The sequence below is a fragment of the Pristiophorus japonicus genome, chromosome 9 (genome assembly GCF_044704955.1).
Source record: "Pristiophorus japonicus isolate sPriJap1 chromosome 9, sPriJap1.hap1, whole genome shotgun sequence".
Classification (NCBI taxonomy): Eukaryota; Metazoa; Chordata; class Chondrichthyes; family Pristiophoridae; genus Pristiophorus; species Pristiophorus japonicus.
This window is the reverse complement of record NC_091985.1, coordinates 143,586,203-143,610,828: the sequence shown is the minus strand read 5'-3', so window position 1 is coordinate 143,610,828 and position 24,626 is coordinate 143,586,203. Positions and strand designations below refer to the sequence as shown.

At 46.2% G+C, this 24,626-nt stretch overlaps 1 protein-coding gene across 1 annotated transcript in view; it reads left to right on the top strand.

Moving 5' to 3' along the window:
- The window catches only part of cfap61 (cilia and flagella associated protein 61), a 445,137-nt gene that overhangs the window by 219,907 nt on the left and 200,604 nt on the right, over positions 1-24,626 (top strand). The window contains exons 18-19 of the mRNA XM_070889895.1: positions 5,048-5,143; positions 5,927-6,095. Coding sequence (XP_070745996.1) covers positions 5,048-5,143; positions 5,927-6,095 — 265 coding nt within the window. The remainder of the gene's footprint in view (positions 1-5,047; positions 5,144-5,926; positions 6,096-24,626) is intronic.

The window sequence follows — 24,626 nt, the reverse complement described above, 5'->3', positions numbered from 1 at the left end:
CCCTTATCTCTCCTGCCAATCTTTGAAATTCTTTTCCTTCTAAGTACTCCGGTGCTTAGTCGGTGATGGGCCATCAGACTCGTGTATTGTACTGATGGCCCTGGGTCTGGGACATCTCTTAGCTTTTGTGTAGGGCAGAACTGGCCCCTCTTGGTCTGGCCAGTCTAGTGGGCCCATTGTTCTGCTTCTCTTCTGAGATGGAGGTGAGAAGTGCCTTTGCATATTAGAATGGTTTTCCAATAGTTTATGCATGCCTCAGATATCTGAGCCCCTTTCCTTTTGCTAGGGCGAACCCGTACATTCTGGATGATTGACAGTCCTTTGTCACAGCCAACAGCCATGCGGTCTCTGGAGTTTTAACAAACCAGCCTTTTCACGTATCTGCACAGGGTGACCCCATCACAGGGAAAGTACCCTCAGAGAAAAAAAACCCATAAAGTCCACAAAATATTCTCGACTGAGTCCATTCTTTAAACAGAGACTTTGCGATCTCTTCAATGGGTTGAGAAGCTGGCAGACATCTGCCACCGGGGCAACCCTAAAAGTGGAGGCCTTTAACGTCCCGAACCACCATCTTTATTTGTCGGCTGACTCATGCGTCGGCCCGACAATGGCGGCCCTCGCATCGACCGGGTCATCATCGTGCAGCCCGGCACTCCATTTTGGGTGCTGGGCTGTTGGCCTGGTTGTTCGTGTCCCTGGTGGCCCAGTGGTGGCTACCACAGGCCCTGCAGAGTGCACAGCAGCCCTCCCATTTAATGGATGGGGAGGGGGGGTGTTGTAACACATCAGCGCTATGTGGACCACTTAGCGCTAGCCTCTTCTGCGCTAGAGACAGCGCTCCAATTCCTTTGATGAGCATACAACCCAATTCTGCATTGGAGACGGGACTTCTGGGCTGGGCAGAAGAAGTCCTGGCCATGGAAGGTTACCGCCTCCATTCGGGTCGAAGGGCAATTTCCAGCCCTAACACTATAAAAACTGCGATAGGCTCACCTCTGCTTTCTCTCATTTGCCAGCCAGAGAAATTAGGGGAAATACCACAAGATTCAAACTATAGCTCTTACATTTTGGAGATTGCTAATCTTGGAGTGTGGTAGGAGAGTGTGAGGATACCACAAGACTGCTGCCAAATCCTTAGATAGGGTTAATCTATTCAGCCATCGGGGATTTCCTTCTTAAATGCTTTCCATTAAAAAAAAAATTTGCTGTGTGATTTTAGCAAATTATAGGTGTGAGATTTTCGGTCACAAGTCAAATGCATACCTGAGATATTGGTTTGCAGTAAAGACGTAAATGTGGTTAACAGCAGCCTACTGATTCAATCACATGGGTTGCTGGCCTGTCTGTACTTTAAGCCAAGTTGACTCTCCTATTATCGCTGATGTGGCATCTCTAAGTCACTGATACTTCTTAGTTATCAGAGCAAAGGAATCTCATCTCCGAGTAACTGCAGAAAGGACGAGTTCTAGATAATCACCAACTAAATCACCTGGAAGAAGTGGCCTCCTACAGGGAGGATAAGTATTGGCTATACTATAAAAACAACTGATGCAAAGCCATGCCCTAAAAGTTAAAGCAAATTTTAGTAGCCTGCAGTAATACCATCCACATTCTGATGATTACAAAGAACCGGCTATCATGTCAGCTATTTTATATCATCAAAATCACATGAGTGGTGGGGGAAATGGGACAGTGAGCTGCACTCCTTGCATGTGTTTGAATGCTATCTGCATTATCTAACTTTCCAACACTGAACAGGTAGTGAAAATCTGGCTCCTGTTTACATCGTTGCGAAAATGCAGCCAAGTTTATACTGCATGGGATTTATTTGTATGTACCTTATCTTCCTTTGCCTATCTTCTTTTATCATTTGCTTTTTCCCTCTACTTCTTTTTCTTTTTTCTCCTATTTTTAAAAATCTTTTTTATGTTTCTACATTCCCAGTCCAACTGGGTTACATGTCCAATATCACAGTTGTTCATTGTTTGCTCTCACTCTAGCAACAGAACAGAAAATAAATAATTGCTTTATTTGTTTTGTTGCTGTTCTCAGGATGTTCTATGAGATCCCATGGGATGTTCTTCACTATTGTCATAAAAAGCGCAAGTTAATCCTACCTGCCTGGCAGAAATTGGGCGGGTGGGCAGTTATAATCACCCAAGTTACTTAATCGCCCAGGATCTGCCAAGAACTGAGAGGTTCTAATTTTCCCCACCCACTGAAAGCTAGCAACGTTCTTTTCAACATATGCGTATCAGCTCCCAGTGACATCTTTGGCACCTTACTGCAATTTTTACTGGGGGGCCTGAGTGGGAAGCAGTGATGAGTCTCCCGCCAGGCTAGCCCAGTGCTGAAGACGATCGAGGCCCAAAAAGGGAAGTTTTTCCGAGTGTGGCCAGGAGGAGTAGGAGTGCAGGAAGGAAAGTTTAGGCCACCACTACTGCGATCTCGACCCCCCTGCAGGTCATCTGGCAACCAATGACGCCACTTGCATGCTGTTGCCAGATGGCCTCTAGGCCATGCGATTTTCTGCCATGTCCTGCCAACTTCACACACTGATGTTGGCCGGAGGGATTTAAATGAGGCTCATTCTGCCTCATAGCAGATAGGAAATTAACTTGCCAGTGTGGTTTCCAGCCAGAATCATTCTAGCAGTTAAAATACAGCCACAGCAAGTCTGGCTGAAAAGATGGGGAAAAAATAACTTTTTTTTGTTTTATTGATCCACAGTGTATAAAGAAAACACATGCTTTGGATGGGCAGTATATAGTCTACCAGTTGCTAGTGGCATTATTCTGTGATTTATTTTCCACAAATGACTAACCTCCAAACTGTATCCCCTGTACACTTTACACTGGCCATACAATTTTCTGGTTGTTATTTGCACATTCATTCTTTTCAATAATGATACAGTAAACATTTTTTTAAATATCTGCGATACTGTGAAGTATTAATTCAACATATAACCTCTTGAGGCTAAAAAAACAGCTGTAGTTCTAAAACTATAGCACAATTTTCTTTTTTTACAATATTCAAAAATGCCTGTCCTACTGTCAATGAAAATTAACCTCTGTTACTCTGAACCCTTACTTTACTGATGAAGAGGTAGATGCAGGTCTTCTGTTGGAGAAACTAAGTATTAAAAAGTTATCATCATGCAGCTTGTGCATAATTTTGACATAATTTTATAGTGTTGGAGAAATTAAGCCAAGGGCGACACGGGTGTCCAGTTAAAAAAAGGCCGAAATTGCCCCCCTCCATAAGCTCCATTACCGCCTCTAAAAGACAGAAATGGAGCGGAGATGCTTTACTGATGGGGGCAGATGGATGGGCCGACCTATCTGAAATCGCACCCCAGCCGGAAGCAACGGGAACGGGTTTCCGCTCCGCCCGTTTTCCCGCTGTGTCAGTCACATGCCGGCTCCTTACCGTCCGGCGGCGCCGCTGGTTGGTGCCACTGACAGCTTTTCCCGGCGGGGAGGTCGCGCTGCTGGCAACTCCATTATATTTACTTTTGTTGGCCGACTCCCAGGTTCGGCCTGGCCGCTAACAGGCAGCCTGGTACCACCTGTTGGGCGCCACTGATGACTGGTCGGGGCGGCCAACTCGCTGCAAGGGCACTTGCGCTCCGAAGAAGAAAAACTTGTATCAGCTGAATTTCTCTGGCATCTCTGCCCCGTGGGTTGCAATGGAAAAAAATTTTTTAAAGCGGAAGGTGCGCCGCGTTTGGAGCTGGGGGCAATTTCAGCCTCAATGAATGTTGCTCTCAATTTTGAGACATTTATCGATAATCTAAAATGGGATGCATTATTATAACATTGGGAGATGTCATACATTTTGCATGATGTGAAAGTGGGGAAAAAAGTAGTGAAGACATATTTCCAAGCTGATTTTACACTATTTGTAATGAATTTTACACCCAAACCATTGCAGTTTACTGCATTTCTCTATGTAATAATGCTAAAATGTAAAGAGCACTTCAACTTGCTGGGTATTCAGAGAAATTAGTTAAAGGTCTTCAGCAACCATTTCAGGCAAATGAACCTTCTCTGGCAATTTTTGAAGAATTTTCTCTAAACTCCCAGGCAATAGTAACATTCAACAGATATGCTCATGAGTTCATGCAAACTTGTATTTGTGATGCATATATAGTTTCTTTTTAGCAAGATAGTGTGCACATTGCTTTTATCTGTATGCATCTGGTAATTGTACCAATTATTAATCTGAAAAATATTTATAAATTATTTATGTATTTAATAACTTAAATAAGAGACTTGATTTTAAACCAAGACGACCATAATTAACTGTGGTCTTGCTGGTAGTTTCACCTCGATGAAGCCATTCAGTGCAAAGAGCACTGGGAGTCTGTGCACAAGACTCATTAATGCCCTGAATTTTTTTAATGAGAGGGCATCCCTATAGTGCAACTGGAGCACTTGAATTGTATTTCAGCTGAAAAGCACCCATTTAACACAAGCTTTGAATGGTAGGCCTCAATTAAATCATTATTTTTAAAAATCCTCTACCTAGTGCCATTTCTGCTACCCTTGCTACCCCTGTCCTCGTCACCCTACCTTGTACAGCTCCCCACCAGTGCCAATTAATCATGCTGGCACTCTATGGACAGCCAGCAGCTCTTGACTAACTGCTGGTGCTTGAAATTCTGGGTTGTTCCCCCCCCCCCCCCCACCCTCACCCCCACTGCCATCGCCACCCACACCTTTGGTGCTCCCAATATGTTCTAAGAGCATCAGAAAAATATTCAGATGAACTTCTCTCACATTATTGGGTGAGGTCATCATATTCCTGTACAGGCTGGCAGAGGCCCTGAGCAGCTATGGCTGCAGTGACATTGCATGAGGGCCATATTATTGTCCCTGTTGTGTTTCATAAAATAAATGTCATGCTAGTGTAGATGTATAGAAAATGCATACTCTTTCCCCCATCTCCCCACACTCCATACCTCTATCCTTATTCAGCTCCATGTTTATTACTGCTGATTTAATGCATTTGCTGATTTATTTATTTGATATATTTTTTGCAGCCCACATCTGCGGTTTAATAACATTACTTTTGTTTCAACTTGTGGATGTCCCGGAACTCATTCAAACCCTGTATGTAGAAGATTCCAAGCCAGAAGGTGTGTGCACCAACTGATTTAATTTTTCTGACATGTTTTGTTCATACTTTATTTCTAGCACTGAGAAGATATTTTGACCACATCCCCTCATATCTACCATAGCAGTATAATTTTGATGATCAAAAGCAGCTCCCTCGGCTCAGTACCTGTAGTGTCTGAGTCAGAAGGTCATGAGCCAGACTGTGGTGATATCTTGCCCAACATTTATCCCTCAACTGACACTATCAAAAAACAGATTACTTAGTCATCTATCTCATTGCTGTTTGTGGCAAATCACTGTGTGTAAATTGGCTGCCACCTGCACCAACAAAACAACAGTGACTACACTTCAAGAGCACTGCATTGACTGTGAAGCACTTTGGGACGTCCTGTGAACGCAAGAGGCACTAAGTATGTGCAAGTTTTTCTTTCTTAGTCATAAAGCAGAAATTTGACAAGTGTATCAGATAATAATATGAGCTCACATACAACAAGGAGTAAATATAACCTGATGGAGCACTGCAATTTGTTTTGAAGAAAAATTGAATAGTGCTACCGTTTGATCTGCTATCTGTTGGATTTTCATTTGTGATTGCTCTGAGTTACCCACAGAGGTTGTTAGTCATTGTGGCAGGAGAGCTTTATTGTTTTTCGTACCACCTGCAGCATTTCATACGCATGATCTCTGACTGTAAGCTTTGCTTAGCTCATAGTATAAACAGTAATCTCACTGGTCCACTATATGCTTAATTAATTCGAGAAATACTAGATTTGTCACTTAAAACTATTCCTTTCCCTCTGCAGCCACAGCTATGAGCATGACGATTATACGCTGATATCATTGCAGTCATGGGTTAATGTAGTGATTGGCAAGATGATTGGTATAGACAGAGCTGCCAAACATGTACTGGTAACAGGAGACACAAAGGTGCCATATGAACATCTAATCCTTTGCACGGGACAACAGTTCCAGGTAAGTATAAGTACCCACTTAAGCAAAATGTGTAATATTTATGATTATTAAAATTGTCATCACAGACCCATTCTCATTCCTTTCCTTTTCTCGCTAAATTTCTCTCCTCTGCTCCTCTCTCGAAGGCGTTGACTCCTTACTGGGTTACCGTTCTAAGTGACCACTCTTTGCATGTAAGGCTAACAGTGAATGCTGATGGCTGTTTGTTTACAGAGCTTATCCCAGCCAATTCAATCCTCTATTTATCCGTCAACCAGCTTCACTAAAACAGATTATCTGGTTATTACCTCATTGCTGTTTGTGGGACCTTGCTGTGTGCAAATTGACTGCTGCGTTTCCTACATTGCAACAACAACAACTTGTATCCTTTTGGCTAAGATCATGCATAACTAACCTGACCAGCCACCATGACCTCCGGGTGGTTTCTCCCTGGTCAGGAAGGTATATGCTTGCATTTTTGTAAACAGGAGGTGGGTGGGGTGGGTTGACCCATCCACCTCCACGGAGGTGTGTGGGGGACCTGACCCATCCACCTCCATGGCACGAACCTGGTATTGCAGTACTTCCAGGAACGGTGCAGTGGCTCTAGGCCTTTTGGCTAAGAGCATTGGCGCAGAGTGATCCTTGGCATGTGCAAGGTGACCTCTGGCGTTTGTGATTTGACAAAGAATTGGAACGATTGGCTACGAATTTAAAAAAAAAAAAAAAAAAACAACAACTTGTATTTATATAGTGTCTTTAACATAGTGAAATGTCCCACGGGAGTATTATGAGATAAACATTTTGACACGAGCCACATAAGTAGAAATTAGCACAGGTAACCAAAAGCTTGGTCAAAGAGGTATGTTTAAGGAGCATCTTGAAGGAGGATAGAGAGGCGAAGGTTTAGGCAGTGAGTTGCAGAGTTTGGGGCCTAGACAACAGAAGGCACGGCCACCAATGGATGAGCGATTATAATCAGGGATGCTCAAGAGGGCAGAATTGGAGGCGTGCAGGCATCTCGGGGGGTGCCGGGGGGGTTATGGGGCTGGAGGAGATTACAGAGATAGGGAGGGGCTGAGGCCATGGAGGGATTTGAAAATAAGGATGAGAATTTTGAAATCGAGGCGTTGCTTAACCGGTAGCTGATGCAGGTCAGCGAGCACAGGGGTGATGGGTGAGCGGGACTTGGTGCGAGTTAGGACGTGGGCAGCTGAGGTTTGGATCACTTCGAGTTTACGTTGGGTAGAATGTGGGAGGCCAGCCAGGAGTGCATTGGATTAGTCAAGCCTGGAGGTAACAAAGGCATGGATAAGGGCTTCAGCAGCGGATGAGCTGAGGCAAGGGCGGAGACAGGCGATGTTACGGAGGTGGAAATAGTCGGTCTTAGTTATGCTGCGGATATGTGGTTGAAAGCTCATTTCAGGGTCAAAAAGACATCCAAGGTTGCGAACAGTCTGGTTCAGCCTCTTACAGAAGTTAGGGAGAGGGATGGAGTCAGTGGCTAGGGAGCAGAGTTTGTGGCAGGGACTGTAAACAATGGCTTCGGTCTTCCCAATATTCAATTGGAGAAAATTTCTGCTCATCCAGAACTGGATGTCAGACAAGCAGTCTGACAATTTAGAAACAGTGGAGAGGTCAAGAGAAGTGGTAGTGAGTTAGAGCTGGCTGTCTTCAGCGTACATGTGGAAACTGACGCTGTGTTTTCTGATGATGTCACCAAGGGGCAACATGTAGATGAGGAATAGGAGGGGGCCAAGGATAGATCCTTGGGGACACCAGAGGTAATGATGTGGGGGCAGGAAGAGAAGCCGTTGCAGGTGATTCTCTGGCTACGATTAGATAGATAAGAATGGAACCAGGTAAGTGCAGTCCCACCCAGCTGGACGACAGTGAAGAGGCATTGGAGAAGGATAGAGTATTCAACCGTGTCAAAGGCTGAAGACAAGTCAAGAAGGACGAGGAAGGATAGTTTGCCTTTGTCACAGTCACAAAGGATGTCATTTGTAACTTTGATGAGAGCTGTTTCGGTACTGTGGCAGACGCGGAAACCGGATTGGAGGGATTCAAACATGGAATTGCGGGAAAGATGAGCACGGATTTGAGAGGCGACAACACGTTCAAGGATTTTGGAGAGGAAAGTGGAGAGAGACACAGTGACACATTTCAAAAGTACTTCATTTCCAGTTACGCATTTTGGGACATCTAGAGGTTGTGAAAGATGCCATATAAATGCAAGTTCTTTCTTTCATTTGAAGTCCAGACGTGCCCACTTCCAATGAACCTGAGACCTGTGTTACCCAACTATTTATAGATAAACAACTATCTACCTGCCCACCCAGCTCCCCTGCCCACCGCCCCACCTTAGCTCTGAACCTGCATCTCTCTCTCTCTCTACATTCTCTCCTATCTTCCCTCATGTCCCTCCAAGCTTATCTTGTCTTTGAGACCCACCTCCATAACCATTCGGCCTGTGGTCAGTGCTCCACATGTGCCTCCTCCCACTTTATTTACTTCATCTCACCCCATCAATATATCAAGTAAAAATAGAAAATACTAGAAATACAGCACCTGTGTTGAGAGATAGGAAGGATTAATATATTAGGTTGATGCCCTTTCATCAGAACCCTTTTTTTGAATAGTGAGGGAGGCCAAGGATAACGACGATGGATTGGGATGAAGACTTAAAGTGGCAAGCGACTGGGGGCTCAGGGTTGCACTTGTGGATGAAAGGAGGTGTTCAGCAAAGTGATCACCCAATCTGTGTTTGGTTTCCCCAGTGTAGAGGAGCCCACATTGTCAGCAGCAAATACAGTATACTAGGTTGGAAAAAGGACAATAAATTGCTGTCTCACCCAGAAGGAGTGTTTGTGGCATGGGATGAGGCGAAAGGGCAGGTGTTGCATCTTGCATGGGAAGGTGCTGGGACCTATTCCTTTGACCATGTCTCCACTAAACTGCTGACCACTCAACTTCTGTTCCTGGCCCTCATACTGGCTGACATTATAAATGGTTCCTTCATCTTAGACACTGTTCCCTCTTCTCAGGTGATGTTCCCCTTCATTTCCAAACTGTTATCATGATCTTCTCATTAAAAAAACCTACCCTCGATCACTCTGTCCTTGAAAAGTACAACCGGATCTACAACCACCATTTCATCTCCAATGTTCTTAAACTTGTTCTCGTCTCCCACATCCAAGCCTATCATTCCCTCAACTCCAAGTTCGAATTTTACTAATCAGATCTCCGTCTCTGCCACAGCACTGAAACCACCAAAACCGAAATCACAAATTACATTGTCTATGGTTGTGACCAAGGTGCACTATCCCTTCTTGGCCTTCTCGACCACAGTCTTTGACATGGTCAACCACACCATCCACCTCCAACTTCTTTCCAGCTTAGTGGGATTGCTCTCGCTTAGTTCCACTCATGGCCACCATCTCCTGAAATGGCTTGTCTTCCTTGCCCCCACTCGATATCTCCGGAGTCCCGTAACGTTCTATCGCTGGACCCCTCCTCTTCTTCATCTACATGCTGCCCCTTGGTGATATCATAAGAACATAAGAAATAGGAGCAGGAGTGGGCCATTTGGCCCCTCGAGCCTGTTCTGCCATTTAATAAGATCATGGCTGATCTCATCATGGACTCAGCTCCACTTCCCTGCCCGCTCCCCATAACCCTTTATTCCCTTATCGCTCAAAAATCTGTCTATCTCCGCTTTAAATATATTCAATAACCCAGCTTCCACAGCTGGTGCAGAGAATTCCGCAGATTTACAATCCTCTGAGAGAAGAAATTTCTCCTCATCTCAGTTTTAAATGGGCGGCCCCTTATTCTGAGACTATGTCCCCTAGTTTTAGTTTCCCCTATGAGTGGAAATATCCTCTCTGCATCCACCTTGTCGAGCCCCCTCCTTATCTTATATGTTTCGATATGATCACCTCTCATTCTTCTGAACTACAATGAGTATAGGCCCAAACTATTCAACCTATCTTCATAAGTCAACCCCCTCATCTCTGGAATCAACCTAGTGTACCTTCTCTGAACAGCCTCTAATACAAGTATATTCTTCCCTAAATACGGAGACCAAAACTGTACGCAGTACTCTAGGTGTGGCCTCACTAATACCCTGTACAGTTGTAGCAGGACTCCTCTGCTTTTATACTCCATCCCTTTTGGAATAAAGGCCAACATTCCATTTTCCTTCCTTATTACTTGCTGTACCTGCATGCTAACTTTTTGTGTTTCATGCACAAGGACCCCCAGGTCTCTCTGTAGTGCAACACTTTGCAATTTTTCTTCATTTAAATTATGATTTGCTTTTCTATTTTTTCTGCCAAAGTAGATAACCTCACATTTTTCCATCTGCCAAATTTTTGCCCACTCATTTGGCCTGTCTATATCCCTTTGCAGATTTTTTGTGTCCTCCTCACAATTTGCTTTCCCACCCATCTTTGTATCATCAGCAAACTTGGTTGCATTACACTCGATCCCTTCATCCAAGTCATTAATATAGATTGCAAATAGTTGAGGCCCCAGCACCAATCGCTGCGGCACCCCACGAGTTACTCTTTGCCAACCGGAAAATGACCCATTTATCCTGACTCTCTGTTTGGTTAGCAGACAGGAAGCAGAGAGTCGGGATAAACGGGTTCTTTTCAGAATGGCAGGCAGTGACTAGTGGGGTGTCGCAGGGCTCAGTGCTGGAACCCCAGCTATTTACAATATACATTAATGATTTGGATGAGGGAATTGAGTGTAATATCTCCAAGTTTGCAGATGGCACTAAGCTGGGTGGCGGTGTGGGCTATGAGGAGGATGCTAAAAGGCTGCAGGGTGATTTGGACAGGTTAGGTGAGTGGGCAAACACGTGGCAGATGCAGTATAATGTGGATGAATGTGAGGTTATCCACTTTGGTGGCAAAAACACGAAGGCAGAATATTATCTGAATGGTGGCAGATTAGGAAAAGGGGGGGTGCAACGAGACCTGTGTGTCATGGTACATCAGTCATTGAAAGTTGGCATGTAGGTACAGCAGGCGGTGAAGAAGGTAAATGGTATGTTGGCCTTTATAGCTAGGGGATTTGAGTATAGGAGCAGGGAGGTCTTACTGCAGTTGTACAGGGCCTTGGTGAGGCCTCACTTGGAATATTGTGTTCAATTTTGGTCTCCTAATCTGAGGAAGGACATTCTTTCTATTGAGGGAGTGCAGCAAAGGTTCACCAGACTGATTCCCGGAATGGCAGGACTGACATATGAGGAGAGACTGGATCGACTGTGCCTGTATTCACTGGAGTTTAGAAGGATGAGAGGGGATCTCACAGAAACATATAAAATTCTGATGGAACTGGACAGGTTAGATGCGGGAAGAATGTACCCGATGTTGGGGAAGTCCACAACCAGGGGACACAGTCTAAGGATAAGGGGCAAGCCATTTAGGACTGAGATGAGGAGAAACTTCTTCACTCAGAGAATTGTTAACCTGTGGAGTTGTTGACGCCAGTTCATTGGATATATTCAAGAGGGCGTTAGATATGGCCCTTACGGCTAAAGGGATCAAGGGCATGGAGAGAAAGCAGGAAAGGGGTACTGAAGTGAAAGATCAGCCATGATCTTATTGAATGGTGGTGCAGGCTCGAAGGGCCGAATGGGCTACTCCTGCACCTATTTTCTATGTTTCTATGTTTTCAGTTAGTTAGTAAATCCTCTATCCATGCTAATATATTACTCCCAACCCTGTGAACTTTTATCTTGAACAGTAACCTTTTTCATGGCACCTTATTGAATGCTTTCTTGAAATCCAAATACACCACATCCACTGGTTCCCCCTTATCCATGCTGCTTGTTACATCCTCAAAGAACTCCAGCAAATTTGTCAAACATGATTTCCCTTTCATAAAACCATGCTGACTCTGCTTGATTAAATAATGCTTTTCCAAATGTCCTGCTACTGCTTCCTTAATAATGAACTCCAGCATTTTCCGACAATGGCGACAATGGTCAGCTACCACATTTATTGTTTGTGACATCTAGCTGTACCTCTCTAATACCTTTCTTGACCCTTCCACTACCTCTATTGTTAGACCCTTGCACTACCTCTATTGTCAGACCCTTCCACTACCTCTATTGTCAGACCCTTCCACTACCTCTATTGTCAGACTATTTGTCCCATAACCAGCCGTGGATGTGCAGCAGTCTCTTCCAGTTAAGCATCGTAAAGTTAGAAACCGTCATCTTAGGCCCTGCCACAAAATTTGTACCCATGACGTTGATTCCAACCCCCTCCCGACCATTGTCTCAGGCTGAACAGCTAGTTTAACACCAGGCTAAACTCCCGACCTTATATCCTCTCCCATTACAAAGACTGCCTACTTCCACCACTGTAATATCAGCTACCTCAGTCCATCTGGCACTGAAACCCTCATCCATCCTCAACTATTCCAATGCTCTCCTGGCTGATGACCATTTCTTTGTCCTCTCTCCCCCCCCCCCCCCCCCACACACACAAATTTCAGCTCATCCAAATCTCTGCTGCCCCTATCCTAATCTGCAGCAAGTCCCACTCACCTGCGGGGCGCCAAACAAAATTACAGGGAACATCGAACACCACCCCAGCCTCAAAAAAACTCTCATTCCTCTAACTCTGGACTCTTGTGCATCCCTCACTCCCTTCACCCACCATTGGCAGCTATGCCTTCAACTGGCTAGGTCCCACGCTCTGGAATTGTCTCCTTAAACCTTTACCTCTTTACCTCCCTCTCTTCCTTTAACACCCTTTTAAAAACTCACTTCTTTGACTAAGTTTTAAGTCATCCCTCCTAATAGCTCCCTTGGGCTCAGTACTCGTTTTTTCAGATTACACTTTTGTGAGGTGCCTTAGGATGTTGTGCGTCCATCGCCCCTGTGTTTGGAAACCTACACCAGCTCCCAGTCTATCACACCTCCCAATTTAAAATTCCCATGTTCAAATCCCTTCATGGCATTGCTCCTCCCTATCTGTAACCTTCTCCAGCTGTACAACTCTCCAATAACTCTGCGTTCTTCCAACTCTGTTCTCTTATGCATCCCCCATTCCATTTGCCACACAATTGCCTTCAGCTGTCTAGGCCCTAAGGGAATTCCTTCCCTAAACCTTTTTATCTCTCGACCGCTGTCTCCTCCTTAAAACTTACCTCTTTGTTCATCCCTCCTAATATCTCATTCATTGGTTCGGTGTTCATTTTTGACTGATTCCATAAAGTATATTGTTATATATGTAAATATTACCAATGTGTAAGACTTGCCACCAGGGGGCGCACCTGTGGGAGACCCAAGGGTCACCTGCACACCCTAGGCAAGCAGGTATAAAAGGCAGTCTACCATGCTGCCTCCTCACTCTGGAGTTACAATAAGGAGACCAAGGTCACAACAGTTTGAGCTTAAGATATACAGTCTTGTTGAGTTATACTAAACATAACAATTGGCGACGAGTAACAGATCACGAACTTTCATGCAGTTATGGCTGCCGTTGGTATTCTTTGAGGGATTTCTTGAGGGTGATGATTGGGAAGCCTTCGTTGAGCGTCTTGACCAGTACTTCGTGGCCAACAAGCTGGAAAAGGAAGAAACCGCGATCAAGCGCAGGGCGATTCTCCTCATCGTTTGCGGGTCCATGATATATGGCCTCATCAAAAATCTGCTAGCACTGACGAAATCAATGGACAAGACATATGAAGAGTTGTGCACGCTGGTTCGGGAACACCTCAAGCCAAAGGAGAGCATCTTGATGGCCAGGTATCACTTTTATATGCACCACCGCTCCAAGGGCCAGGACGTGGCGAGCTATGTCGCCGACCTAAGATGCCTTGCGGGACCATGCGTATTTGCTGGATTTTTGGGGGAAGTGTTGCGGGACTTTATCGTGCTTGGAATCGGCCACAAGGTCATCCTTCTCAAACTGCTGTCTGCCGAATCCCTAGATCTGAGCAAGGCCACCACGATAGCCCAGGCCTTCATGTCCACAAACGATAACACTAAACAGATATCATTGCAGCATTGGAACTCACCGGCAAGTACTGTGCATAAAATAACGCATTCAGCAGGCAGAACTGTACATGGCAGGGCCTACACTCCTGCAGTGGCCAGACCTAGGATGACTCAGAGTCCGCCGTGGGGTGTGAATGCGAATCCATTAGCACCATGTTGGCGCTGCAGGGATAATCATCAAGCCCATCAATGTCGATTCAAGCACTACATGTGCAAGGGCTGTGGAACAGTGGGGCACCTCCAGCGAATGTGCAGATGTGCTGCGACTCACCATGTGGCAGAGTCGGCAGAAGATGACTGATCCGGCGCAGATCATGCGGAACGAGTCAGAGAGGTAACTCAACCCGAGGCTGAAGAGAAAGTGTTTGGGGTACACACCTTCACCACCAAAAGCCCTCCGATAATGTTAAAACAGCATTCCAGTTTCCATGGAGTTGGACAATTATGAGCCAGAAGGCTTTTGCGAAACTGTGGGGCAACAAGGCACAAAGGCCAAAACTAAGTCCGATCCACACCAAGCTGCGCACTTACACCAAAGAGCTCATACCAGTCATTGGCAGTGCAGCAGTGAAGGTATCGTACGATGGAGCTGTGCATGATTTACCACTATGGATTGTACCAGGCGATGACCCAACGCTGTTCGGCAGAGGCTGGCTAGGAAAGATCCGATGGAACTGGGACGACATCAAAGCACTGTCTTCAGAGGATGACGCCTCATGCGCCCAAGTGCTAAACAAATTCCCGTCGTTATTTGAGCCAGGCATTGGCAGCGTCACAGGCGCCAAAGTGCAAATCCATCTAGCCCCTGATGCACGACCTGTTCATCACAAGGCCCGAGCGGTTCCATACAAGGAAGTGGCATACAAATTGGCCAGAAATAGCAGAGAACCTGGGGACTGGGAGAAATTTAGAACTCAGCAGAGGAGGACAAAGGGTTTGATTAGGGCAGGGAAAATGGAGTACGAGAAGAAGCTTGCAGGGAACATTAAGACGGATTGCAAAAGTTTCTATAGATATGCAAAGAGAAAAAGGTTAGTAAAGACAAACGTAGGTCCCCTGCAGTCAGAATCAGGGGAAGTCATAACGGGGAACAAAGAAATGGCGGACCAATTGAACAAGTACTTTGGTTCGGTATTCACTGAGGAGGACACAAACAACCTTCCGGATGTAAAAGGGGTCGGAGGGTCTAGTAAGGAGGAGGAACTGAGGGAAATCCTTATTAGTCGGGAAATTGTGTTGGGGAAATTGATGGGATTGAAGGCCGATAAATCCCCAGGGCCTGATGGACTGCATCCCAGAGTACTTAAGGAGGTGGCCTTGGAAATAGTGGATGCATTGACAGTCATTTTCCAACATTCCATTGACTCGGGATCAGTTCCTATGGAGTGGAGGGTAGCCAATGTAACCCCACTTTTTAAAAAAGGAGGGAGAGAGAAAACAGGGAATTACAGACCGGTCAGCCTGACATCGGTAGTGGGTAAAATGATGGAATCAATTATTAAGGATGTCATCGCAGTGCATTTGGAAAGAGGTAATATGATAGGTCCAAGTCAGCATGGATTTGTGAAAGGGAAATCATGCTTGACAAGCCTTCTGGAATTTTTTGAGGATGTTTCCAGTAGAGTGGACAAGGGAGAACCAGTTGATGTGGTATATTTGGACTTTCAGAAGGCTTTCGACAAGGTCCCACACAAGAGATTAATGTGCAAAGTTTAAAGCACATGGGATTGGGGGTAGTGTGCTGACATGGATTGAGAACTGGTTGTCAGACAGGAAGCAAGGAGTAGGAGTAAATGGGGACTTTTCAGAATGGCAGGCAGTGACTAGTGGGGTACCGCAAGGTTCTGTGCTGGGGCCCCAGCTGTTTACACTGTACATTAATGATTTAGACGAGGGGATTAAATGTAGTATCTCCAAATTTGCGGATGACACTAAGTTGGTGGCAGTGTGAGCTGCAAGGAGGATTCTATGAGGCTGCAGAGCGACTTGGATAGGTTAGGTGAGTGGGCAAATGCATGGCAGATGAAGTATAATGTGGATAAATGTGAGGTTATCCACTTTGGTGGTAAAAACAGAGAGACAGACTATTATCTGAATGGTGACAGATTAGGAAAAGGGCAGGTGCAAAGAGACCTGGGTGTCATGGTACATCAGTCATTGAAGGTTGGCATGCAGGTACAGCAGGCGGTTAAGAAAGCAAATGGCAGGTTGGCCTTCATAGCGAGGGGATTTGAGTACAAGGGCAGGGAGGTGTTGCTACAATTGTACAGGGCCTTGGTGAGGCCACACCTGGAGTATTGTGTACAGTTTTGGTCTCCTAACCTGAGGAAGGACATTCTTGCTATTGAGGGAGTGCAGCGAAGGTTCACCAGACTGATTCCCGGGATGGCGGGACTGACCTATCAAGAAAGACTGGATCAACTGGGCTTGTATTCACTGGAGTTCAGAAGAATGAGTGGGGACCTCATAGAAACATTTAAAATTCTGACGGGGTTAGACAGGTTAGATGCAGGAAGAATGTTCCCAATGTTGGGGAAGTCCAGAACCAGGGGACACAGTCTAAGGATAAGGGGGAAGCCATTTAGGACCGAGATGAGGAGGAATTTCTTCACCCAGAGAGTGGTGAACCTGTGGAATTCTCTACCACAGAAAGTTGTTGAGGCCAATTCACTAAATATATTCAAAAAGGAGTTAGATGAAGTCCTTACTACTAGGGGAATCAAGGGGTATGGTGAGAAAGCAGGAATGGGGTACTGAAGTTGCATGTTCAGCCATGAACTCATTGAATGGCGGTGCAGGCTAGAAGGGCCGAATGGCCTACTCCTGCACCTATTTTCTATGTTTCTATGTTTCTATGATGCGAGAGAAAGTCGAGATCGAGCTGGACAGACCTCAACAAGAGGGGATCATATCGCTAGTCGAGTTCAACAAGTGGGCCAGTCCAGTTGTTCTGGTGTTGAAGAGCGATAGAACAGTTAGAATCTGCAGGGACTACAAGGTAACGATCAACCGAGTCTCGTTACAGGACCAGTACCCACTACCCAAAACGGATGACCTGTTTGCAACGCTAGCAGGGGGAAGTCGTTCACCAAGCTGGATGTAACCTCTGTTTACATGACACAGGAGCTGGCGGAACCTTCGAAAAAATTGACGTGCATCAACACGCACAAAGGACTGTTCATATACCACAGATGCCCCTTTGGGATTCGTTCGGCGGCGGCATCTTCCAGAGGAACATGGAGAGTCTTCTGAAATCAGTTCCGCACACCGTGGTGTTCCAAGACAACATCTTGATCACTGGCCGCAACACCACCGAAAACTTGCACAACCTGGAAGAGGTTCTCAAGCGACTGGACAGAGTGGGACTCAGGTTGAAACGCTCCAAGTGTGTTTTCCTGGTGCCAGAGGTCGAATTTCTGGGGAGAAATATTGCGGCGGACGGCATCAGACCCACGGACTCCAAGAAGGAGGCCATCAAGAATGCACCCAGACCACAGAATGTGACGGAGCTGCGTTCGTTCCTGAGACTCCTCAACTATTTTGGTAACTTTCTACCGGGGTTGAGCACTTTGCTGGAGTCATTGCATTTATTGCTACGCAAGGGTGATGACTGGGTTTGGGGTAAAGCTCAAAAGACAGGACAGCCTTTAACAAGGCCAGAAATCTGCTATGTTCTAACAAGTTATTTGTATTGTGTGATCCTTGTAAACGTTTAGTACTAGCTTGTGATGCATCTTCATATGGGGTCAGTTGTGTGTTACAGCAAGCTAATGTGTCAGGCAAACTGCAACCGGTTGCATATGTGTCCAGAAGCTTATCTAAGGCTGAAAGAGCCTACAGTATGGTTGAAAAAGAAGCATTAGCATGCGTATACGGGATTAAGAAAATGCACCAATACCTGTTTGGGCTCTGGTTCGAGCTCGAAACCGACCACAAGCCGCTCATTTCGTTGTTCTCAGAAAGCAATGGTATTAATATTAATGCTTCGTCCCGCATCCAAAGATGGGCACTAACATTATCTGCATATGATTATGTAATCTGCCACAGACCAGGCACTGAAAACTGTGCGGATGCCCTCAGTCGGCTACCATTGCCCACCACCGGGCTGGAAATGGTGCAACCCACAGACTTGCTTCTGGTAATGGATGCTTTTGAGAGCGAGGGGTCACCCGTTACAGCTCGCCAGATCAGGACCTGGACTAGCCAGGACCCAGTGCTATCACTAGTAAAAAGCTGCATTCTCAATGGGAGCTGGTCGACGGTCCCAGGAGAAATGCAAGACGAAATTAAGCCATTCCACCGACACAAGGACGAAATGTCCATCCATTCGGACTGCCTCCTATGGGGAAATCGTGTAATTTTGCCAAAAAAAGGCAGGGAAACATTTATACGCAACCTTCACAGTACCCACCCAGGCATAGTCAAGATGAAGGCTATCGCCAGGTCGCCCGTTTGGTCGCCCGGCATTGATTCAGAGTTGGAGTCATGCGTACACCAATGCAATACTTGCTCACAGTTGAGCAACGCACCAAAGGAGGCCCCACTGAATCTGTGGTCATGTCCCTCCAAACCGTGGTCAAGGGTCCACGTAGATTTCGCTGGCCCCTTTCTAAGAAAGATGTTCCTAGTAGCAGTGGACGCTTACTCTAAATGGATTGAATATAATAATGTCATCATGTACGTCCACTGCCACCATTGAAAGTCTCCAGGCCATGTTTACCACCCATGGTTTGCCCAATGTCCTTGTCAATGACAATGGACCAAGCTTCACCAGCTCGAAATTCAACGAATTCATGACCCGCAATGGCATCAAGCATGTCAGGTCTGCGCCGTTTAAGCCCGCATCCAATGGTCAAGCGAAACGGGCAGTCCAAACCATCAAGCAGAGCCTGTCTGGCATAAAAATAAAAAAGGGAAGGTGGCTCAACCGTGGCTATCAAGGGAAATCAGGGATAGTATTAAAGCCAAGGAAGTGGCATACAAATTGGCCAGAAATAGCAGCGAACCTGGGGACTGGGAGAAATTTAGAACTCAGCAGAGGAGGACAAAGAGTTTGATTAGGGCAGGGAAAATGGAGTATGAGAAGAAGCTTGCAGGGAACATTAAGACGGATTGCAAAACTTTCTATAGATATGCAAAGAGAAAAAGGTTAGTAAAAACAAACATAGGTCCCCTGCAGTCAGAATCAGGGGAAGTCATAACGGGGAACAAAGAAATGGCGGACCAATTGAACAAGTACTTTGGTTCGGTATTCACGAAGGAGGACACAAACAACCTTCCGGTTATAAAAGGGGTCGGGGGGTCTAGTAAGGAGGAGGAACTGAGGGAAATCCTTATTAGCCGGGAAATTGTGTTGGGGAAATTGATGGGATTGAAGGCCGATAAATCCCCAGGGCCTGATGGACTGCATCCCAGAGTACTTAAGGAGGTGGCCTTGGAAATAGTGGATGCATTGACAGTCATTTTCCAACATTCCATTGACTCTGGATCAGTTCCTTTAGAGTGGAGGGTAGCCAATGTAACCCCACTTTTTAAAAAAGGAGGGAGAGAGAAAACAGGGAATTATAGACCGGTCAGCCTGACATCGGTAGTGGGTAAAATGATGGAATCAATTATTAAGGATGTCATAGCAGTGCATTTGGAAAGAGGTGACATGATAGGTCCAAATCAGCATGGATTTGTGAAAGGGAAATCATGCTTGACAAATCTTCTGGAATTTTTTGAGGATGTTTCCAGTAGAGTGGACAAGGGAGAACCAGTTGATGTGGTATATTTGGACTTTCAGAAGGCATTCGACAAGGTCCCACACAAGAGATTGATGTGCAAAGTTAGAGCACATGGGATTGGTGGTAGTGTGCTGACATGGATTGAGAACTGGTTGTCAGACAGGAAGCAAAGAGTAGGAGTAAATGGGTACTTTTCAGAATGGCAGGCAGTGACTAGTGGGGTACCGCAAGGTTCTGTGCTGGGGCCCCAGCTGTTTACACTGTACATTAATGATTTAGATGAGGGGATTAAATGTAGTATCTCCAAATTTGCGGATGACACTAAGTTGGGTGGCAGTGTGAGCTGCGAGGAGGATGCTGTGAGGCTGCAGAGCGACTTGGATAGGTTAGGTGAGTGGGCAAATGCATGGCAGATGAAGTATAATGTGGATAAATGTGAGGTTATCCACTTTGGTGGTAAAAACAGAGAGACAGACTATTATCTGAATGGTGACAGATTAGGAAAAGGGGAGGTGCAAAGAGACCTGGGTGTCATGGTACATCAGTCATTGAAGGTTGGCATGCAGGTGCAGCAGGCGGTTAAGAAAGCAAATGGCATGTTGGCCTTCATAGCAAGGGGATTTGAGTACAAGGGCAGGGAGGTGTTGCTACAGTTGTACAGGGCATTGGTGAGGCCACACCTGGAGTATTGTGTACAGTTTTGGTCTCCTAACCTGAGGAAGGACATTCTTGCTATTGAGGGAGTGCAGCGAAGGTTCACCAGACTGATTACCGGGATGGCGGGACTAACCTGTCAAGAAAGACTGGATCAACTGGGCTTGTATTCACTGGAGTTCAGAAGAATGAGAGGGGACCTCATAGAAACATTTAAAATTCTGACAGGGTTAGACAGGTTAGATGCAGGAAGAATGTTCCCAATGTTGGGGAAGTCCAGAACCAGAGGTCACAGTCTAAGGATAAGGGGTAAGCCATTTAGGACCGAGATGCGGAGGAACTTCTTCAGCCAGAGAGTGGTGAACCTGTGGAATTCTCTACCACAGAAAGTTGTTGAGGCCAATTCACTAAATATATTCAAAAAGGAGTTAGATGAAGTCCTTACTACTAGGGGGATCAAGGGGTATGGCGAGAAAGCAGGAATGGGGTACTGAAGTTGAATGTTCAGCCATGAACTCATTGAATGGCCGTGGAGGATACAAGGGCCTAATGGCCTACTCCTGCACCTATTTTCTATGTTTCTATGTTTCTATGAAACGTGTGACGGACGGTTCCCTGCAGGCCTGGTTATCTCGGATTCTGCTCAACTACCGCACGTGACCCCACTCGCTTACCGGGGTTCCCCTGCAGAATTGCTAATGAAGAGAGCATTCAAAACCAGGCTCTCCTTAGTCCACCCAGATCTCAATGACCATGTAGAAACCCGGCATCACCGGCATAACATGTACCACGATCGCGCGGCTGTATCGCGTGACATTGAAGTTAATGACCCTCTGTTCTTAATTATCGTCATGGTCCCAAATGGGTTGCTGGCACTGTGTTAGCCAAGGAGGGGAATAGAGTGTTTGTTGACAAATTTTTGAACAGACAAATGTGCAGAAAGCACTTGGATCAGACAAAACTGTGATTCACTGATAACCAAGAACAGTTTGAAGAGGACATTACCATCAATGATCCACCCACACACACCCAACCAGCAATCGACTTTGCGGTCAACCACGAGGATGAACCCACCATGCCTGACAGTCCGATCAGACCAGCCACACCGCAGCAATGATTTGACCGACTCACCCATGCCAGGACTTCAACTCAGGCAGTCAACCCAGGAACGCAGAGCCCTGGATCGCCTCAACTTGTAAATAACTTGTATCTAAGATTTGGGGGGGGCAGGGGGAATGACGTTATGTATGTAAACATTACCAATGTGTAGGACTTGCCACCAGGGGGTGCACCTGTGGGAGACCCAAGGGTCACCTGCACACCCTGGTCAAGCAGGTATAAAAGGCAGTCTACCATGCTGCCTCCTCACTCTGGAATTACAGTACAGAGACCAAGGTCACAACAGCTTGAGTTTAAGATATACAGTTTTGTGGTTATTCTAAACGTAACATATATTAGCACTTTTTCCTATTTTATAAATGATATAATAATGCAAATTGTTGTTGGGGCATCAATAGATTAAGTCAGTGGGAAAAGCTGTGGCAGATGGAGTTCAATGGGGGAAGTGTGAGGTCATACACTTTGGACATAAGAAAGATAAATCAAAGTATTTTATAAATGATAAAAAGCTAGAAACTGCAGAGGAGCAAAGAGAGTTAGGGATCCATGTACAGAAATCACAAAAAGCTAGTGAACAGGTGCAAAAAATAACTTAAAAGACCAATGGAATGTTAGCCTTTATCTCAAGGGGGCTGGAATACAAAGGGATGGAAGTTGTGCTACAGTTGTATAAAGCTCTGGTTAGACCCCATCTGGAGTACTGCGTCCAGTTCTGGGCACCACATCTCAGGAAGTATATACTGGTCTAGGAGGGGGTGCAGCACAGATTCATCAGAATGATACCGGGGCTAAAAAGGTTAAATTATGAGGACAGATTGCAAAGACAAGGGGGCCAAATTTCAGCCTCCCAATAAGGCCTGTTACCGTCAGAAAGCGGTGACCATGCAGTGGTGTCGAATGGCCGCAGATTTGTAGTTGAGTAGCCGCCGCACATGAAATTCCCCCCGGTGGTTTTTCCTGCGGTCTGTACTTCTGCCCCGCTGCTGACAAACCCTCCTAATTGGGTCATCAAAGCGCGCACAGCCGATGTCCCACCCCGCAAGCAAAATTCACCTTAGAAAATCTTTCGGCCGCTGCTTGGTGCCCACGACAGTTTTTTCTGTCGGTGCACTGTGTTTGCAGTGTGTGTAAAATGGTGGTGCGGCCTCCATCCTATTTCCTATTTTTTTTTTGTCGGCCAACTGATTAAAGGATTTTGATAGGATAGATTACTATTTCTTCTGGTGGCCTCCAGACGAGGTGGCATAATCTTAAAATTAGAGCAAAACGTATTCAAAAGAAATATCAAGAAGCATTATTTCACAAAATGGGTGGTGGAACTCTGGAACTCCTTCTCTCCCAAAAAGCTGTTGACGCTAGGGCAATTGAAAATTTAAAAACTGAGATTGATAGCTTTTTGTTAGTCTAGCGTATTAATGGAAATGGTGTCAGGGTGGGTAAATGGAGTTGAGATACAGATCAGCCATGATCTAATTGAATGGTGGAACAGGTTTGAGAGACTGAATGCCTTACTCCTGTTCTATGCAAGTTGTTGTTGTGTTAAAGGTGGGGACTTCTTTGTCTCTAAGATTGGGACCATCCGTTCGGCTGCCTCTGCCTCTTCCCCTAGCCCACTGGGCCAAACTTCCTCGAGGGAAACCCCCTACCCTAGCCCTGACCTCACAATTTTCTCCAGTTTCTCTCCGATCTCCCGCCATGACCTATCCGAGCTCATCCTGTCCATGAGACCCACTTCCTGCTCCCTTGACTCTATTCCCACCAAACTGCTGACCACCCAACTTCCTTTTCTGGTTCCCAGGTTAGCTGACATTGTTAACGGTTCGTTCTCCTCAGGTGCTGTCCCCCTCTCCCTCAAATCTGCCGTCATCACCTCTCTCCTCAAAAAAACAACCCTTGATCCCTCCGTCCTTGCAAACTACCGCCCCATCTCCAACTTCCCTTTCCTCTCCAAAGTCCTTGGGCTGGATTTTCCGCTAATTTGCACCCTGTTTCGCACCTCGGCAGTGCGGAAAAAGATGTTGTGGGCGTCAAACGGGGCGTCCAGGATTTAGCGCCCGACCGGAAGTTTCAGCAATAGCTTGCCGCAGTGCAAAAACTTACTGCCACGCCCCCCATTTTGACCACCAGGATGGCGTCAATTATCGTGCAAGGCTACACTAGCGCCCCGGGTGGAACTTTCGGGCATTACGTCTGATTTGGCATCCACCCCAGGAATCAACCAAAATAACAAGGTGGTCCCAGGTTTCAGCAGGTACAATTGATGCCATATTTAAAGCTGCTGTGTTGGGGGTTCAGACAATGGAGACTGCGTCTGAGGATGGAGACTGCGTCTGGACCAGCTCCTGGACTGGAAGGCCCGGCTGTCGACTGGGGCGCCTCTTCCTCGGCATTACCAGTCACAGGTGGATGGGGTATCAACCATCTATGGTGCATGGTTGCTGAGTGAGTGGTGGGATCCAAAATGCTGTTAACTTGAGGATAGACACCATCTCCTATTTCCCTGGAGTGACTCACTCTCCGATCGGACTGGACCTTAGCAACCAGAGCACGATGCGTTTCCACACCTTGCTGGCCTGCTTTGGCACCATCACTTGGACAGTGGGGAATGTAGATGGTATGGATGCAGACATGGACTGCATCACCTGCCCAACCTCAAGCAAAGCTTGTACCTGATGAGCCCGAGTCTGTGGTGTGATCAATGGCACACGCCAGACACTCTGGAACTCCACTGTCACTTCTAGACGCCACCAGCCTCTGCATGTGGGCAATGATGGTATCGCTGGATATCCGACTCACAATGCCAATCTGTGATGCTGCCTCCGCAACAGTCGCAGTGAGCTTGTCAATGCTCGCTGGGATCCGTCCCAATGCATCAATAGGTCACGGTTCATCACTGCGCTCTCCCTGGACATTTCCACCATGTCCACTTCAAGGTCTGCCTGTCTGCTAGCAGACTGACTTTGCCGACTCACCCTCCAGAGAGATGGCCTGCGGGATCCCACCCCGGCACTGCATTGCTGTACACCA